Raw genomic sequence first — 19,965 nt, 5'->3', positions numbered from 1 at the left:
CGATGAAAATGGAGATACTGAGGAAGACGATCCAAACACTTTTAAAGGGCCTTCCCTAAAGTGCTCCTAGGCTGAAAATGAAGACCAGTGCCCTAATGGCAGCGTTTACCTCTCCGTGGAAGAGGCAAAGTGAAAAAAAAATAATTCCCAAAGGTCCCTAAGTAATCCTCAGTACGTTCCATTTTGAGTTGCTAGATATTTTGAGTTGCTAGATACTCAGGACCAAATGAGAATTTGTACTTTTATCTGCTAAAGAACAGAACAATGGTTATTACAAAACTGAGAGCTACAGATTGAGACACGAACTTAAAACAAATTAGTTGAAACTTAACTGAGAACGTTTTCTCTTTCAGCCTTTGGGGTGGGAACGACGGGCTTTTCCGCTGAAAGATGAAGACATAGCAGCCTTATTATGCCAAGATGAAAAAAATGATCAGATTGAAAGATCAAGTCCAGCTTTCCATGGTGAAGTCTTCTGTACCAGTGCACCAGAGAATGGCCACCATCCACAAAGGCAGGCGGACGAAATGGAGGAACACACACAAAACCCTTGGTCTAGGACTTACTCAACTCACGTTAAGAAAAATCAGTGACAGGGAACAGGTTAAGAAAACGATGTAACTGAATGGGAAAACAGGAGAAAAAATAAGCCCTGTTCCCCCACCCCCTGCACAGTCACAATTCCAGAGTAACAGCATGTAGTGCAGGTGCATGTATTAATCTTTTGTGCTGTTTATGAAACAGGCAAGTTACGTCTCATTTTCCTTCCTGAACCACAGGAGTAACTAGCTTTTCACCTACAGACAAGTGCTAGTCATTTGTGTTTGCTGCAGATCACAAGCACCAGAAAATTAACTGCTGCAATTTGATGTCAAATCACATTACTGGGTAAATAATGATTTTTAAACAACTTATACCCACACCCACATATACCTATGCATCAAATGACAGCTCTTCTTTTTCTATACACGTGGTTATTCTTTAAATTGCCTCAGAAATATATTAAGAATATAAAACACGTGTATAGAGTATACATGCATACATAATACACACATGTAAGTAGTTTTAAAAAACACTGCAAGTGACCACTCCACTTGAAAATGCACGTATGAACTACCCCATGAAATATCAGCTGAACCATAAATAAAGAGATTTCCAATGGTGTTGAACATCTATAAGCCTTGACTATGGAGAAGGAATTTTTTTAAAAAAACACATTTAACCGATAGAAGTTATTTATGGAAATTTCTATACCAGAAAACACAATACTCCTTCATTTGAAATCACTGATATCTGTTGGGTTAAACACAGGTTATTTTCTATTCACGCCTAACAGAATAAGAAAAGCAAAGTAGTTAAATATTGTTGTATTTTAAAACTACCACACCTTTTAAAACTCAACTTGAGTTTTATCTATTTCATGTATCTCGTGAAGAGAAAACACCCAACTTTAAATGAGCAACAGACAGGAAATTCCTGTTAGTATATTATTGTACTTTTAGTTATTCTGGTCATTCCCTACCATTCCTTACTCTATTCAAATAAGCATCTATCCTAGAGTGAGAAATAAAATTTTTAAAAGGTTAATGCTTCAATATTGGATACTGGAGTGTACATTAAGTAAAATTCCTTTTGACACTATTATATCATTTTGTTACATGTAAAAACTGAGGACAATTTATATGAATCACTTTTTCTCATGTAAAAAAGGTTATTCAAGTTGTAGTACCCATATAACTGACAATCCTAGCCAACTGGCCTAATCTGGGGGATCTGACACTAAGTTTTTGTTAGGGATTAGAAATTGTACTAGTCCCTTTAAAGAAGAAGAAGAAAAAAATTTCCAGTTCAATGCTGACAAATTTTTGCTTGTAGTTTTACCGTACATTTATATTTTAAAAAAGAAAACAAAATCCAGAACAAACCCAAGTTGTCCAGGCAAATAAACTCAGATTTTTTTTTGTCATGACTGATATTATAATCTTCTATGTAAGTTTTTTTAATTAAAGTTATTTCTATATGCCTTGTGTTGTCTGATTTGATTAAATGTCACCTATGTGTGTGGCACAAGCCTTTCCTAAGCCCAAATAAAGAAAAACAGTAAGAAATAAATTTTTACCTTGTAACACAGAAGAAACCAGGCAAGCTCTATTCTATGCTTAAGTGTTAACGTTCTTATTTTCCAAACTTTATTTCTCAAAACTCACTCAGAGTAGCCTGAAAAAAATTTAATGACACTGGTCCTGTTATTTCTTGCCATGTGTATTACACAGCAAGAGTATTCACAAGAACGAAGTAGCTAATATGTATCTATTGTCAACGTGTAATTTGGGACACAATCATAAACATTTAGTTTACGGATTAACTCTGTACCTTGCCATATATTAGCCTACCTGGTCTTTCTTGGATTAATAAAATATATATCCTTGGAGTCAAAATCCATAGTTGCAGAATATTCTCAGCCATCTGGTTTTGCTACAGGGTAAAGCTAGACTGGAAATAAGAGAACGTTAAGTAAAAGAAGCTTCCTTTGCTTATCCACCTCCCAAGGGCTCCATCTGTAAAAAGAGTACAGACCAGAAATCCTATTCTTTACTGGATCCTTCCCTTCCATGGTACCAGCCTGTTGAGCTTTATTTAGTATCTTCATTTTTCAAATGGGGACAAACATACCTGTCTTACCATTCATAGGACTGATTTGTGGGTTTAATGAGATACCATCATCATACTTTATAATCTGCAAAGCATACATTTATATACTGATAGCTACTTTGTATTGAGCATCCTCAAATTCTACTACCCTACAATTCTAGGAATAGTAGTGGAAGCTTTACGTATATAATTAATAGTATCTCTTAATCCTAAACACAACCACCCCACTGTTGTTATGATTACATTCAATATATAAATCAGTTAATAATCAGCTCAAAGAGGTTGGCTGGATTGGTTTGCTAAGGTCAAACAAATAGAAAGGGGAAGAGAGTCAGGATTCAACTTAATATTACTTCCAAATAGAGAGGCCTTCCTTTCCTTTTAGCACAGAGCTAGGAAAACATTTTATGGCCTTCAGAACAGCGGGTGTGATTAAGAAAAAGGGGAAATGGGGTTGGTGGAGGGTGGGTAGGGGGTGGGGGAAGAACCACTGAATAACCTGCCGCTATAGCAAAATTAACAAAGAAAACACCCTGATAAAACTTGTGCTTGCGTTTTACAACAGACCACCTGAAAATCCCTGGACTTCATAATACACTCGGGTTTTTTTATGTATCAAATATAAGGTGCAAAGTAAAAAATACATGTTTTCGAAGCTAGAAGAGCCATCCATCCCAGCCACATCCAAACTTAGTTATCACGCAAATACACAAATCAAGAATGACACGAAACCGGAAAAACAGGACTTGCTTTGCTTTCAGAAAAGCCAAGAAGCAAAGAAAACTCTTTTTAGAAATACAGAAAAAAAATTTTTTTTCATAGTAGCTAATATGCCTTCCTTAGGCATTAAGACACATTTCTGTTCATAACCTTGATACACCCGTATTTTTACTCTTTATAAAAATCAAGTCTCCCAGTAAAAATGGTATTTTACCACACTAATCTTTAAATTCCATCACTGAAAACATAATACACACCAATTTCTAACCTCTTGGAACATTCTGCAAAATGGATTTTAGTCACTGGAACGAATAATTGCTCGGAAAAGCAGCACTGCCTCAACTGTGGTATGATTTGGTAGTCAATATTCTTGTTTTCCAATAAAAAAGGAGATCTCATAAGCAGAAACCCTGGACTCCTTGTGGTTTCATCGATCGAGAGAACGTTTCTGAGCAGCTTCTGAGCAAACATTTCTTAACAGGTTGATCACAGATCTCGGATCTTCACTCCTCATAATGGCACTGCCAGACACAATCATGTTAGCTCCTGCCTGGAAGAAGTAAACACTTAAGGTTATGCCTCAAAGGAAGATGCAGAAAAACCTAAAACAATTCCTGGACTAGAGTTTCTTCTACCCTTGCAGCTGGCAGTCAGCACTTTAATTGTAAAAAAGCCACTTCAAGATGAACATACTTAAGCAGCTAGTTCAATGAAAAAAGAAAATGCTTAAATGAGGATGTGAAATTATTTTTAAATGTGTCTAAGAAATCACTGACTTTTTGGTAACCCCCTCTAAATAAACTACACTGCATCTTTTCTAATAAACCTTTAATCCTTAAATCTATTAAGGTCTTCCCCTGTATACCAATTCCCCCCACAGCTCCTAAAAATCAACCTTTTCATCTCTGAATTATGTATAAGAATTGGTAGGTAGTCTAAAAGGACAATTATTGCTAAAATGTGAAAGAATCCATAAAACAGGGCAACATTAAGTTATTTCTCATTGTGAGGCCAGAAGGAATGGAACTTCTTATATATGCTTCACTGCCTTCCAGAATGCTTTTGAGGTGGCTTAAACAAGATTTTCAAGATGTTTTTCAATATGAAAGCAAAGAAGTCAGAGTAAAACCAAGTAAGATGAGTCCAAATTTATCTCTGAGATTCCTAGGATTTGACTCAAGGAGGGAAATCCAATCTATTATGTGATTCGGTGCTAAAAGAAAGGGAGGACTGTTGGGGGGAACCACTGAAGCTAAGGAAAATTTCTCCAATTAGAGACACTCACCCTATGATACAGCACACTACATCTCTAACAACGTTCCTCATAAAAAAAGAAAAAAATACTAGTTTTATAGGGTTACAACCTAACGTGCCTCGTAATGTAAGCAAGAACAGCATTAATGACAAAGCACAGTTCAGTAAAAAAGAATTCCACAAGGGGTCAAAGGATACATGCTCACTAATCGTCTGGCCAGCACCTCCTCCATATTGACCACAGTCAAGCTTTTGATAAGTATCAAGCAGGAAAGTGTGGCATTTATACAAAACACTGAAAGTGCAGATTAGACCATGCTGTTTAATAAAGGCAGGTCACATAAACTTTAATCACCTGTAATGCTACAGGGAGGGCTGGTATCCTTTTATGAAGTTCAGGAGCCTAACTCAACCTAGCTAGCCACTTGGAAAAAAAAAGTCATCCCAGTTCTACAGAGGGACAGATTTAGTAGCTTGCAAGGGACAAATCAGTAGCTAATACACCTAAGTTCTACAGAAAAACACTCTTTTTCCCCTTTACAAGCAGGTATGTTTTCTTTCCCTATTTTGGAAAACTGTCTCAAAGGCCCTGGAACTTTTCAATGATATTCCACAGGCTGGCATTCAGCTTATTCCTTTCCAAAGAATTTTTTCATTACTGAGATAACCAGGACTTACTATTTAATGATTATGTGGTTTCAGAATAGTCACTTATCGCTCTTTATTTTCCTGGTTTTACATTTAAACAAAAAAATACTTTTCTCGGGCTCCCCTGGTGGCGCAGTGGTTGAGAGTCCGTCTGCCGATGCAGGGAACACGGGTTCATACCCCGGTCCGGGAAGATTCCACATGCCGCGGAGCGGCTGGGCCTGTGAGCCATGGTCGCTGAGCCTGTGCGTCTGGAGCCTGTGCTCCGCAACGGGAGAGGCCACAACAATGAGAGGCCCGCGTACCGCAAAAAAAAAAAAAAAAACTTTTCTAAGAAAGCAAGCCTACTTAGGAAGTGAAGTCTCTTTGGCAGACAAGACCTGTCCTGTCATTACATTTGATAGGAAACTGGTCTAGGTTGCAGTCAAGCAGTCTCACCTCTGCGCATTTATGGATGGTGTCAGGACCTACTCCACCATCAACCTCAATGTCCAAAGACGGGAACTGGGTCCTCAACCAGTGAACCTAGTTATACACAAGGAAATAAGTGACTAAGTGGATAGGTAGAGGGAAAAACACCAAATAAAAAATCACTGATATTAGCCACTAAAATATGACTCCAAATGTCTCAGACAATAACTTTGTATCAATACAAATTATGATTGGGGAAAACCAGCTTTTAGTGTACTGTAACAAACTAAGTTTTATAAAAGCAAGCTTTGTTCTGTTTGGTAAATGGCATTCAATTTGTCATGGCTTTGCAGAAAATATACTTCACAGAAACAAGACAAAGACAAAACCCTCAATATTCAATGAAAACTCCCAAGAGATCTCAAGGTTACAGAGATAACGGTTTTGAAAAAAATTTTCAAGACTAAGATGTAGTATCTTTTATGATCTCCAAACCTAAATCTCTTGGGGCATTTCTCATACTGTATTCCAATGATATATAGGCATCCTCATCTCCCCACCTTCAGAACAGTACAGGTCTAAACATACAAGTAGCCCAGTAAATGCTTACTGAATGAACTTACAGAATAAAAGCCTTACCCCAGAACCAAATACTTCTTTTACCTTTGGCATCATATCTTCCATGAATTTCTGCCCTCCAAACCCAGGTTCCACTGTCATAACCAAGGCCATATCTATCTGATTAGCCCATGGTGCCAAATACTCAACTGTAGTTCCTGGTTTGATAGCAAGGCCAACCTGTAACAGAGACAAATTTGCTATATCACATCAATAATTATTTCCGTATTACATTACTGTTGCATATCAGGCCCAGTAGAAAGGTCTATTCTTAAAGTATAGAATACATACATAAATGGAATACATAAACTGTTCAGACTGTAATTACTTTTTTTAAAAAAAAGTCAACAAGACTGTCAAAAGTAAATGTTTCTAAAAGGTAGAAACTTTCAGAAAACATTAGTGGAATGTATCAATCTTATCTGACAAACAAGTTATACTTAAACTCTATCTTCAAACCTGACGAACAGCTGCCTAAGTCCAGTCTTCTCCACCTATCATTTCAGGTCTTCCACCAAATCTTCCCAACTCTGAGAATAAATAGTATAAAACATTACCATCGGGCTTCCCTGGCGGCACAGTAGTTAAGAATCCACCTGCCAACGCAGGGGACACAGGTTTGAGCCCTGGTCCGGGAAGATCCCACATGCCTCGGAGCAACCAAGCCCGTGCACCACAACTACTGAGCCTGCATCCTAGAGCCCGCGAGCTACAATGACTGAGCCCACGTGCCTGTGTTCCGCAACAACAGAAGCCACAGCAACGAGAAGCCCGCGCACCGCAATGAAGAGCAGCCCCTGCTCGCCGCAGGTAGAGAAAGCCCACGCACAGCAACGAAGACCCAACATGGCTAAAAATAAATAAATTGATTGTAAAAAAAAACAAAAACATTACCATCACTGTTGAGCTCTCACCTTCATTCCATTCTCCCGAATGTCTTTGATCAAGGCCCCCGGGTTCTCAGTAGCCTCGAGATGAAAAGTATATTGATTGGCTCCTGCTACAGCCATTGGTTTTACCCACTGTTCCGGCCTGGACACCATCATGTGCATGTCTGGAAGGAAAAGACGTATCCCCTAAGTATTACTATAAGGAAAATAGCTGGCTCATATTATTGAAGCCAGCCTGGAGTTTTTGCTATTTCAGATATGAACTCTTCTGGCATCATGATAATTGTTAAATATACAGAAGTTACACTTCTGTAGAGATAACCTCCCTTCATCCTGAAGAAAAGGCTTTGGTTAAACTCATTTACCAAAAAAAACCCCCATTTTTCCACAAAAAGCCTATGGCGCTGTTTATGAAAATAACTAGATACCAGGGAACTTAGGTCCAGGGCCAGGAAATCCCATTCTAAAAAACTTAAAAGAAGTCATGTTATCTATGTGGACTGGCTTCCTCATTTATAAAATAAGAAAGCTAAATTAAGTGATTCTCCCCACCAATATTTTACTGAGCACTTGCCACACCATTAACTTTTCTAGGCCGCAGGGGTACAGCAAAAAACAGACAAAAATCTCTGCTGTCACAGGGATTACATTCTTAGTGGGAGAGATAAATAAAAGGAGTGAAGACAATACACACTAGGCTGGTAGTAAATAAGGCCAGTGTGGCTGGGGCCGGGGGCGCACTGGGGAGAGAAGATGAGGTCAGAGAAGCACCGGCTGAGAGTAGAGAGCTCTGCAGCCCACCAGGTTTTATCCTGAACGATGTGGAACAAACACTACAGGATTTTGAGTCAAGTGACAAGATCCGACTAAGAAGGCCAAGGCAAAAAACCCAGCAATTGAGGATGGTGAGCAATGGTACGGATTCTGGGTATGTTCGGGAGGCAGGGACAACAGGGGCTGCTGTGGATCAGAAGTGCAGAGTGAAAGTGTCCATTGATAGATGAATGGATAAAGAAGATGTGGCACATATATACAATGGAATATAACGCAGCCATAAAAAGAAACGAAACTGAGTTATTTGTAGTGAGGTGGATGGACCTAGAGTGAAGTAAGTCAGAAAGAGAAAAACAAATACCGTATGCTAACACATGTATATAGAATCTAAAAAAAAAACCAAAAAGGTTCTGAAGAACCTAGGGGAAGGACAGGAAAAAAGACGCAGACGTAGAGAATGGACTTGAGGACATGGGGAGGGGGAAGGGTAAGCTGGGACAAAGTAAGAGAGTGGCATGGACTTATATATACTACCAAATGTAAAATAGATAGCTAGTGGCAAGCAGCCACATAGCACAGGGAGATCAGCTCGGTGCTTTGTGACCACCTAGAGGGGTGGGATAGGGAGGGTGAGAGGGAGACGCAAGAGGGAGGGGATATGGGGATATATGTATGCATATGGCTGATTCACTTTGTCATAAAGCAGAAACTACTAACACACCATTGTAAAGCTATTACTCTCCAACAAAGATGTTTAAAAAAAAAAAAAAAAAAGAAGTGCAGAGTGAGAGGAGAGTCAGATGGTGCAAGGATTTGGCCTGAGGAGCTAGAAGAGGAGTGCCGTCAACCGAGAGGCAGACAAAGAAAGGGAACAGACTGAGAGGGAAGAGCACGTTAACCTGAGAGGCCTGCCACGTGTCCTGATCCTAAAGCTCAAACCCTGTGAGGATATGTTTGGGAAGAAATGAGCATGGCCTTCTTAAAGACCTTGACTTAAAACATAATAGCATTTCATGAGAAGGAGAGGGCAGCTTAAACGAAGTGAAAACAAGAAATAACGCTGGGAAGAAGAAACAGTAAACACTCCTGCGCCAGAGAGATGGCAGTGAGAGTTCTGAGCTTTTTGTTTTGTTAGAGGGAGCACACTGCTGATACAGCAAAGCTATATTAAAGAAAAAAGTTCTAGTATTCCAGAACTCAGTAACTAAGATTATAAAATGCAACAAGGCTTTGAAAAATGTCAGGAAAACAGAGTATACAGCCTGATTAATGAAGCCAAGACTAGCATTTATATTTCTAAACTAATAAAAGTAACAAAAATAGAACATATTTTAATAGGCAAACTCTTGCTTTTAAAAGATAAACTCAATTTGGTGTTTTTTCCCCTTTGTATTATAAACAAGAAAAAAAAATTCAATCTGGTTTAAAAGATCAAGTTTACTCTTTCCTAAGATCCAGACTGCTAAGTCATCCCTGTTCAATCTCTAGCATGCAGTCACTACTAGCAACCCTCACTGGACATCCTCTAGTATTTGGGGAATTGATGGCTCAGCTAATCTGCCTATAATTAAGATACAGTTCTCACATGTTCTATTATCAGACTCCCTCTGCACTCTTAAAAATTACTGAAGCCCTCCCCCCCAAAATATTGTTGATGTGGGTTATATTTATCAATATTTAATGTATTAGAAATGCAAACTAAAAAATTTTAGTGTCTACTTATTAATTCATTAAAAAATAATAATGATAATAAAAATAAATCCATTACACATTAATGTAAGAGTGGCACCGTTTTACATTTTTGCGAGTCGCTAATGTCTGCCTTAAGAGAAGACATCTGTATTCTCACACCTGCTCTGCATTCAATCTCCTGCAATCTGTTGTTTTATACGAAGGGAAAAAAGTGCATAGAAAAGGAAGGAGTACCTACATCCACAGCCTTTTCACTCAAGTGTGGATATTCTATTTCTACCCCATAGCTCAACAAGTAGTACTTTTTTTTAGAAAGGTTAGCGGCAACGTGGAATACATAAACCCCACCAGTGACCTTTTCGTACTTTGTTACATTCAAACCCATTAGTCTACATTTTGAATGGCTCTTTTAAGTACTATTGGTTCACTGAGTTACACAGATCTTCCAAATAGTGACACATTTCATTATATACTATCCAAACCCCGCATTTGTTAATGATATTACAGATCTGGTCAGAAAAGCTGTGAGTCCTGGGAAGCTATCAAGCTCAGAGAGGCACATATAAGTTTTCTAAAATTCCAACTTTCCCTTGCAAACTCTAACTTTATCAGTGGCAATGAAAATTGATGAGCCGCTTTCCTTGAAGTGACAGGTTCACTTAGTTAATTTTAAAGAAAATGTCAGTAAAATATCCAAGTCTGATAACCACAGTTCATCTGTCAGTTGTTCTTTCAAGGGAAAATGGTATTCATGACTAGCACTTTCAGTTCACAGCTTAAAACAATGGCACAAGTGGTTTTCTTCGAGGAAACTATCATCCTCCAGGATTTAAGAGAAGTGCTTTATATGTATTTTCCACTTTGTCACACAAAACGCTAATGAGACATGCACTCAAGGATCAAGATTTACTGAATCAATCACTTGTACCAATTCATCAAGGATACTTGTTACAGAGGGTACTATGAATGTATGGCAAATAAGAATATCGCGACTACCTGTATAGTTCAGTATCACTGCCTTGTCTCAGGCCAAGGCATCAGCAGACTAATTCACCACTGCTTTTGCACCATCAGCATAAATAATGGCAAATAATATCAGTACAAGTAATTTACAAATAAAACTACAAATAGTTTTGATGCCATGGGCCATCTGAAAAGGACTCCCGCGGGTCCTCAGACCATATTTGAAGACCACTGATTTAGCTAAGAACAAAAACGACTTTTCCCTACCACTTTACTTCTGTAGATGGTAAATTCTACTCAATACTGAGATTGAAGAGTTAAAAGCTTTAGCAGTTATACATACAACTTGGGATCTAACTCCTAGGATACAGCATGTATCAATTATCCAACAACCAGTATCCAACAAACAAAAACTTATAATATAAAAAACAAAGGTCACAAAACCCAAACACTAAAGCGTATTAAGTCCATTCATCTTTACTTGAGATTCACCTCTGGAAAGACTGATTAGCAAGTTTATCAGCAAAGAACAAACTAAAAACAGAAAGGAAAAGCAGATTGTGTGGGGTGGTGGCAGTTGAGTTGGTAAGAGAAGAGGCACAGATAGAGATAGGAGGGGAGTCAAACAGCAGTGAGAAGAAACACTTGGAGACAACTAAAAGGGAGAGAAACGGAAAAATACATACATATTTTCAATCCACGCAAAGCCACAGTAGGGAATTCTGTGGCCACTGTACAAGCCAGGGAAGGTGGGGGGACCAAGAATGCTACTTATTTCACCCAACTCTGACAATCATAAGAACGAATTTACCCTGGAAAATTCATTCTCCAAAATGTAGTTAAAAAAAAAAAGTTCAGATAATCAAGAGGATTATATTCCATTATCTGGAAATTTCAAAATAGTGAACATGTTGGTGGAACATTGTTTCCCTCATGCCACATAAATTAGGTGATAATGTACATTTCCTTTGGTACATTCGAAGTGGATGGAGCCTACAGAGAGGCTCTAACAGCCTCCTGCGACGCTTGCAGTGTTCCATAACTGCACTGGACGGTACAATAGTCAGAAGCCACACGTGGCTACTGAGAACTTGCAATGTGGTTAATGCCACTAAGAAACTAGTTTTAATTTTATTTAATTTTAACTACTTTAAATAGCTACATGTGGCTAGTGGCTACCATACCTTCATAAAACTGGCCCACAGGGACTTTCCTGGTGGCGCAGTGGTTAAGAATCCGCCTGCCAATCGAACCAGGGACACGGGTAGGATCCCTGGTCTGGGAAGATACCACATGCCAAGGAGCAACTAAGCCCACGGGCCACACCTACTAAGCCTACGTTCTACAGCCTGTGAGCCGCAACTACTGAGCCTGTGTGCCACAACTACTGAAGCCTGTATGCCTAAAGCCCGTGCTCCGCAACAAGAGAAGCCACCACAATGAGAAGCCCGCGCACCACAACGAAGAGTAGCCCCCGCTTACTGCAACTACAGAAAGTCCGCGCAGCAACAGAGACCCAATGCAGCCAAAAAAATAAAATAAATTTATAAAAAAATTTTTTTTAACTAGCCCACAATATTTCAATTAAAAAATCTAAGTTTTGGGCTTCCCTGGTGGCGCAGTGGTTGACAGCCCGCCTGCCGATGCAGGGGACGCGGTTTTGTGCCCCGGTCCGGTAAGATCCCACATGCCACGGAGCAGCTGGGCCCGTGAGCCATGGCCGCTGAGCCTGCGCGTCCGGAGCCTGTGCTCCGCAACAGGAGAGGCCACGGCCGTGAGAGGCTCGCGTACCACACACACACAAAAAAAAAAAAAAAAAAAAAAAAAAATCTAAGTTTTACTAAATTTATGTTATGAGTTACATAAAAACACATATTTACAAGAACTCACCAAATGTCTTATTACCAGAGATCTGGCAAGTGAGTCACTGCTAACTTAGTTTAAAACAGCAGCAGCAACAAGGATACGTGGACTGAATCTATATTCCATAAAAAGTAACTTCTAGGTCACTGGTCTTAAAAATCCTTAATTCACATTATCCTACAATGTTGGAGTGGAGCATACATAGACCCCACTTGTAGAAAGCTCCAATTTCCATGAATTGACTTCAAATACAGACCATAAGTCAATCAATTCATAAATTCATTTAACAATTACATTGAGCCCCAGCTGTGTCTATGTTAAGCTCTAGGAAAACTGCAAAAAACTAAGTCGATGAAATCCTGCCCTTAAGGCGTTTAGAGTTTGATAAAAGTAATCTCAGACTGAAAGAAATTCTAAGAAGAAAATCAACAAGGTGATGTAACGGGGAAAAGGTTAATTTAAGACAGGGCTCTCTGAAGAAACAACAAAGGATGTGAGGAGGAAAGATGAGGCAGCACTGGTCAAGAGAACACAGCTTTCTAGGCAAAGAGATTAGCCAAAGTGCCCAGGCCCTGAAGCGGGTAAGAGTTAGGCTTCTTACAGGCAGTCAATGAAACCCCAGCACAGGGAGGAGGGAAAAGGGTGCAAGATGAAACTGGAGGTTGAGAAATCAACCAGCTACTTTCCCTTTACTTGAGCAACACATCCAGCTTCAGACGGTGTAACACCCACTTACCAAAGAAAGGGTCCTGGCCTAGCTGCTTTCGGAGGCTTTCTACCACAGGGTGACCAAAGGTGATGTTGGGAACAAAATGCCTACAAGACAAACAAAATCTTGCTCTGAAAATGTTTTCGATTCAGTTTCTGTATTTTTCTCAATATGTATTCTGATGGGAGTAGAGGAGACTATCTGTGATCGCAATTATTTTTCAATAACATCATCAGTATTAAACAACACTAAAAATATCTGTATAATTTCAGTTTTACAGAGCAGTTATCTCCTTGATATTTCAGCAAATCATAATAATGTCACATGATTTACTCTATTTAACTCTGTAATTCAAAATCCCTGACAAGTAGAAACGGAAGGATGACAAAACCAAAACCCCAAAAGTTATATGACTTGCCCAAGTCACACACTAGTTAGGAAGTTCAGGACTCTGATTACAGGTCTCTCAAATCAACCTATCACAGGCTGCCTGTGGCTACTTCTAATCCACCTCTATCACAGGGCACAAAATGACAGTTTATCGAAACTTTCTTAAAGATTATCAATAAAGACACTTAATGTTGGCTTCCCTGGTGGTGCAATGGTTGGGAGTCCGTCTGCCGACACAGGGGACACAGGTTCGTGCCCCAGTCCAGGAAGATCCCACATGCTGCCGAGCGGCTGGGCCTGTGAGCCATGGCCGCTGAGCCTGCGCGTCCGGAGCCTGTGCTCCGCAACGGGAGAGGCCACAACAGTGAGAGGCCCGCGTACCGCAAAAAACAAAAGACACTTAATGTATACTAATAACCGCCACTTACTGAGAGTTTACATCATACCAGATATTGTACCTTGATTCATTTCATCTTCACAACAGCCCTATGAAGTAGATGCTGTTATTATCCCCATTTGAAGAGCACAGGATACATAACTTCCTTAAGTCATCCAGTTAATAATTTGTTGGGGCAGGATTCAAATTAAGGCTTCTGATATCAGACCCAAAGTAGTTCACCATTATCCTACTCTGGTTAGTCCTTTTGTTCTATCGCCAGCTCACTTCAATATTTAAGGAAACCTCCTCTATGTACGCCCCAGGCTGACTGCTTCAGAGACTACTGTATTTCATAAAGGAATATGTGAGCGTTCCTGCTCACCCCAGAAAAGTTTACAATCTCACGGGTAAGAGATGGCTAATGGCTCACCAGAATTCATGACTGACTGTTACAGCACAGCTGTTGGTAGGAAGCCAGCTCAGCCGAGGACCACACTTCCCAACTCCCCTCACACCTAGTGGCCCATGTGACTAGTTCTCACCAATGGACTGTGAGCTGAAGTGATGGCGTCACTGCAGAGCCCAGGAGGTTGAGTAGTATTCCTGTTCTGCTCTCACCTTATCCTTCTGCCAGTAAAGAGGCCCTTAAGGAATGGCAGAGCCACAGGATGGAAGGGGACTAGGTCTCTCAATTTCTGCATGGACAGACATTTCACACCAAACTATTACATGAATGAGAAACTTTATAACATTAAGCCACTGAAATCTGGGCTTTCTCTGTTAAAGTAGTAGGCATTACCCTGTATGAGGACTGTTAAGAAAAGCTACACAATAACAAGTAGGCAATATTAAGGCAAAATAGTTCCAGAGGCAAGTAGAATAGCACTTTTTAAAAAGGGGTAAGATCGTGAGATTTACAGAACAAACAGAATTTGTAAAAATGGGGAAGGAAATGAAGCAAAGGCAGAAATAACTAAGTTAAGTTCAAAGAAGGGGGAGATGGTAATGCCCACCCTGGCTAGTATGAAAAACGCAGGAGGCAGACTGTGTCACATTAAGTGCACCAGATGCCAGGCTCACTGTTTTGACTTTATCCTGATCAAGTGAGATTTTAAAAGAGAGACACAAATGAAAAATAAGATGGAAACAATACAGCAGGCAGACAGACTGGGCAGTAAGTTGGAAGAAGGGAGGCAAGAGGTGCTGCTAAATGGCAAGAAACAGTAGGAATGGAAACAAGGACAGCAGGTGATAGGATCTCCTAAGTGATAAGATGCGGGGGAGGGGGAAGGTTGAAGAGAGAGAATAAACCACATCCAAAAGTCTTGAGCTTAAGATGACAGGCAGGCAGAAGGAGTGTTAATAAAAAATTAAAACACATACAGGCCAAGCACCATTCTAAACCATTCCAATATATTAACTCATTAAAACCTCACAACAGGGACTTCCCAGGCAATCCAGTGGTTAACACTCCGCGCTTCCAATGCAAAGGATGCGGGTTTGATCCCTGGTCAGGGAACTAAGATCCTCCTACGTGCTGCGCAGCCAAAAACCAAAACCAACCAACCAACCAACCCTCTCAACAATTCAGTGAGACAGGTGCCACTATTACCTGTATTTTACAGATAAGAAAATAAGAGGCCCAAGCTCACACAACCAATAAGCACTGGAGGCAGGAGTTAAACACAGGCAATCTAGCTCCAAAGTTCAGGCTCTTAACTGCCAGGCTTGTCTGCTCCTCCACTGAAGCTAATAACTAACAGAAGAAGAAAGTCCAAGGGAGGAGCAGAGCCTTAAGACAGAGAGGTCAGGACACACCTGAGAGGGATGGGTACGGTGGATGGGTACAGACACTTTTACTCTCCAGCACCCTGGTCCTTGGAGGTTGGATTTCTAGTATTTTGGATATCATTCTACCATTCGTCTAAGAGCAGTAACTGCCAGGTTATGGATAAGATGCTTTTTATATTTACTTAGAACTCGGAGGTAAGAGTCACATAAGCAGGCGGCAAGGACTACTGAATACTACACAAATCTGAGATTGAAAGATCTGGATTTCATTCACTGTTTTTTCTGTCTGCCCTCAGAAGTATTTTTGATGTCTCAACCTTAGGCTTCGTTTATCACGAAAATAAACACAATAACCACATCTTGAGAAAATATGAGAATAAAACAAATACACTTTTACTTCACTGGGAAACAGAAGCTATAATGCCATTTTGGAGTAAAGACTGCCAAAATTAAAATGCAATTAAAAAGTGTCCTTTTCTCCCAAAGAACTTATGAGATTAAGCTATAATCGCTTAGAATATTGGAATAAGGGATACGATTATTTTGATCCCCCATCACATGGATAATTTTCACAAAAAGCAAACCTTTACCAGATCTCCCAACAAGGCAAAGAGGAGGATCAAGGTTGATATAAAATTCAGCAAGACTGTAACCAAACAACACTTCCTGTGAACAAGGAATCACACCTATGCCTACGGTGGGGGTAGGCTGGCAGGTAACATGGAGGAGTGAGACAGCAGATGGAGACGGGAAAAATGAAGAACATCTGGCCCGGCTAATGGTGGCCTTGTGACACTGTGGGCCCAGTACTGAAGTCAGTCAGGTCTAGTAGTATCGTGAAATCTCCCTGGTCCTAATTTAGAAATTGAATATCTGCTCAGTTCCTACACTTACGACCAACACATTTCCAGTCACTGTCCTGTCATGACACATTTATATTTACATGCTTTCCAATTTTCTTTTCCAGAAAATCCATTTGTCCTTTATTTCAAATATCCAACCATACTAGTGCTCCACCCACCAGTGTTTCCAGAACTTGTTCCTGAATTTCAAAATGAAGACGTTCAGTTTTAATCAGAAGTGTGGGCTTCAAGGGAAGAGAGGGGACTAGAAAACAAGGGCATGCAAGCTCAGTATAATGTTGGAGATTTTTCAGGGGACCAGGAAAAGAAGCATGGAGGCACTACCTGGAGGGAAGGTAAACTGGGGCTGACTGCCTTGGGAAAGGGAGTCCACAGCCCCTCTTTCATACCCTGGGCCTAGGAGGCACTGCAGCTCAGCCAGGCTCTGCCTCTTAGTTGGGATACTGGGAAGGAGCTGAACCTCCCCGATCTGGTTTCCTCCTTTGCAAAAGGGGAATAAAAATAGCTCTTAGCTCAGAAAGTTGTGAAGCTTAACAGAGAAAGGGTTTTTAAAATGGTGTATGCAGAATTTAGTTTTTGCAAACCATGGATGTTTCCCGGTAAAGGGGGAAATGAGTCAATAAAAAAATACTTTATCTTAATAAGCTCAGGGTCTGCCATAGGGCTGGGAGGGGCAAAAAAGATTCCTTAGAGATCCCTCCCTTATGATAAAGCCATTCATCCAACCAATTATAATTAAGCTTGCCATGATGCTTTTCCTGCAGAGAATACAGAGGTAAGCCAAAGAAACAGTCTCTGCTTTCAGGGAGCTTACGGTGCAGCAGGAGAGATATGAAATAAATATCAAAAAATATAGTTGTTCTTTGAAAACAGAGAATATCTTAATCATTCTCTGTAAGCCTAATACCCACAGAAGACAGTTTCAGAGACACAACAAGCTGCTGCATGCTTCAAATCCTGGCTCCGCCACTTCTTAGCTACGAGGTGACTTTAATCTCTGTCGATGCCAAGTTAACGCACCAAGCTCATAGTGTCGTGTGAAATAATTCACAAAAAGTATCAGACCAGAAATAGTCAAGCGCCTGTAAATATTACCTCTTGCTGTTGGCACTGATATTCTGATTGGTAAACTGGAACCAATTATTTTCTCCATTCGCTCAAACATTGGACAAGACTTATTTAAAACCAGGCTGCTCTCTGTGACAAACACACTACACACATATACTCGTAGTCTGTTCTGTCCTGAGACCCTCAAGTGTCTCAGAAACAAAATTTTGTCTCATTTTGTGTCTCAGACACAAAAATGTAGCTACCCATCTGTGAGGTACACACTCCAGTAATATTACCTGTGAAAGTTCAGGGCTTTCAAGCAAAGGTATCAAAAAAATATACAGAAGTAGAAATATATGTGATACCAAACTAAAAATCAAGGTTTTGTAAGAGGTAATATTTACTAATCTTCTTTGCCATTATCAGTTAGGCACGGTGTTGAGGTAACTGAGTGGAATACAAAAGAGAAACAGCAGATTAAACCAGACAGAACAAAGAAGACAAAGCTGTCATAAGAGGAGTGACATTAAAAAGACAAGGGAGTGACTGGTCATCTTTCGTAAAAAACATGAATTTGCAGATCTGCATGAGAGTACACAGAGATTTTACTATTTCCAATAAACTTACTTTTCTACCCCAAGCCAAGGTAATGGCTGTTTTGATCTTATGGCCTGTGATCAGTGGGGCTCAGAGAACCACTTGGCAAACCCAAGATCCAAGTTGCAACTCTGTCACAATGTGTGTAACGTTGAGAGAGTCTTAACTGTTTTCTCTATGATTTTTCCTCATTTTATAACCAACTTAAGAAACTAGCATCATTCTGATTTCAAACAATATTGATTATGGGCTGTAACTACAGTGCTTAAAAGTTACTTACAAAAAACTGACCTCCCTGAAGAGCAGGGTGCCTGAAGAGAAAATAGACAGGAAAATCATAATTTGAACAATGATACAACAACTAACAATTACAGAGAATTTACTATATGCCAGGCACTGTAAACTACGCGTATGAGGTCATTTCATCTTCCAAAGATGCCGAAGCGGTGGTGTTATTACTCCCATGTTTCACATAATGAAACTGAAGCTCAATGAGGTTAAATGGCTTGTCCCAAGTAACCCAGCAAGTGGCACAAGTCGGGCGTTCTCACTCCAGGTGCCAAACTCGTCATCCTTACACAAGTCTTTCTCCCCAGCTTTGCCACTAACTAGCTATATGAGCTTGGGCAAGTCATGCCTATCCCCTTGGGCCTCAGTTTCTCCCAACTGAAAATGAGACGGATCCTAGAGATTTAAGGTCGCTTCCAGGCGCTAAGTGCTAGAAGACCACACGTTACGTGGGGGGAGGGGAGATGGTTGAGGTTTGGGACGCGCTCGCAGCCCAGGATGCCGACTCAGGTCCCCTCCAAGCAGGGCCTCCAGGGCTCCCACCGCAGGCTCCTTCTCAGTACCGCGTTCAGAGCGAGGCGCTCCGCGGTACAGGGACGCCGTGCACCCAACAGGCACTCAATAAAGGTGCGCCTATCCCGCCCCGCGCGGCAACCCAGACCCGAGCCCCGCGGAGAGTTACCCGTCCATTACATCCAGGTGCAGATAATCGGCCCCAGAGTCCAGCATCCGAAGGCACTCCGCCCCTAAACTGGCCAGGTCGCTGTTGAGGATGGACGGGCCAATCTTGCAGCCAGACGCCATGGTGCTAGTTCTCCAAAGCAAGTTACCCAGAGAGATCCCCGGCAAGACGAAGGCGTCGCGCCCCGATTGGCCGCACAGTTTTGGCCCCGCCTCTTCCCAGTAGAGTCTTCCGGACTCCACCGGCCGCAGCTGCCTTGAGGGGGGAAGTCCCGCCTCCCCTAGCGGGAGGGGTGCCACTCTAAGGGCTTAGGGGCGGGGCCTCGCGGTGAGGCACCTTCCTCCTTCCTCTGACCTTTGTTTTTAAAACAAGCCTTTCAGGTCTCCCAGTCTTCTGAGGAGTTCCTTAATCTTTTTTAGTTTTACTTCCCCTGCAGTTCCCTCTCAGCTCTTGCCCTCTTATCACTTTTTTGTTTCTCCATCGTTTGCATATGCGTTCCTTTCCTCTCCGTCCCTGTACTTGTACAAGAACAACAAAAAAAAACACCCTTCTTCCTATTTCTCTTTGAATCCTCCTCAGGAGCGGTGGGAGTCTGATTTAGGGCGGAATCCTGGCTCTACCAGATGCTAGCTGGGTGACCTGGCAAGTCACTTCTCCCTGCCTCCAATTTTCTCATCTATTAAGACAGTGCGCAACGTTTAAGATTTGTGAATCCAAGTCTGTGCCCAGGA

The 19,965-nt window shown here is 40.9% G+C and overlaps 2 protein-coding genes across 7 annotated transcripts in view; one reads left to right on the top strand and one right to left on the bottom strand.

Annotated features, from left to right (window-relative positions):
- The window catches only part of KANSL1L (KAT8 regulatory NSL complex subunit 1 like), a 135,067-nt gene extending 132,296 nt beyond the window's left edge, over positions 1-2,771 (top strand). Inside the window, 2 exon segments of the mRNA XM_082840934.1 lie at positions 354-539; positions 541-2,771. Of these exon segments, the coding sequence (XP_082697060.1) occupies positions 354-539; positions 541-621 (267 nt within the window). The 3' untranslated portion in view covers positions 622-2,771.
- A 20-nt stretch (positions 2,772-2,791) lies between these two features.
- Positions 2,792-19,358, bottom strand: RPE (ribulose-5-phosphate-3-epimerase; the record flags this gene model as incomplete). 6 transcript variants are annotated; one of them, XM_082840941.1, is made up of 7 exons in its annotated part: positions 2,792-3,922; positions 5,713-5,799; positions 6,349-6,483; positions 7,218-7,357; positions 13,222-13,301; positions 18,541-18,575; positions 19,246-19,356. In XM_082840941.1, the coding sequence occupies 7 exons, from the start codon at positions 19,354-19,356 to the stop codon at positions 3,800-3,802; spliced, it is 711 nt and encodes a 236-aa protein (XP_082697067.1). In that variant the 3' UTR covers positions 2,792-3,799. The 6 variants fall into 6 exon arrangements, with proteins under 6 accessions (XP_082697067.1, XP_082697066.1, XP_082697065.1 ...); XM_082840940.1 differs by having other exon boundaries at positions 6,325-6,483; positions 18,545-18,575; positions 19,246-19,352; XM_082840939.1 differs by lacking the exon at positions 18,541-18,575 and having other exon boundaries at positions 6,325-6,483; positions 19,246-19,358.
- Positions 19,359-19,965: the final 607 nt, after the last annotated feature.

The sequence above is a fragment of the Leucopleurus acutus genome (assembly GCF_964270905.1).
Source record: "Leucopleurus acutus genome assembly, chromosome: 6".
Taxonomy (NCBI): Eukaryota; Metazoa; Chordata; class Mammalia; order Artiodactyla; family Delphinidae; genus Leucopleurus; species Leucopleurus acutus.
The sequence above is the reverse complement of the archived record's forward strand: the minus strand, read 5'-3'. Positions and strand labels throughout refer to the sequence as shown.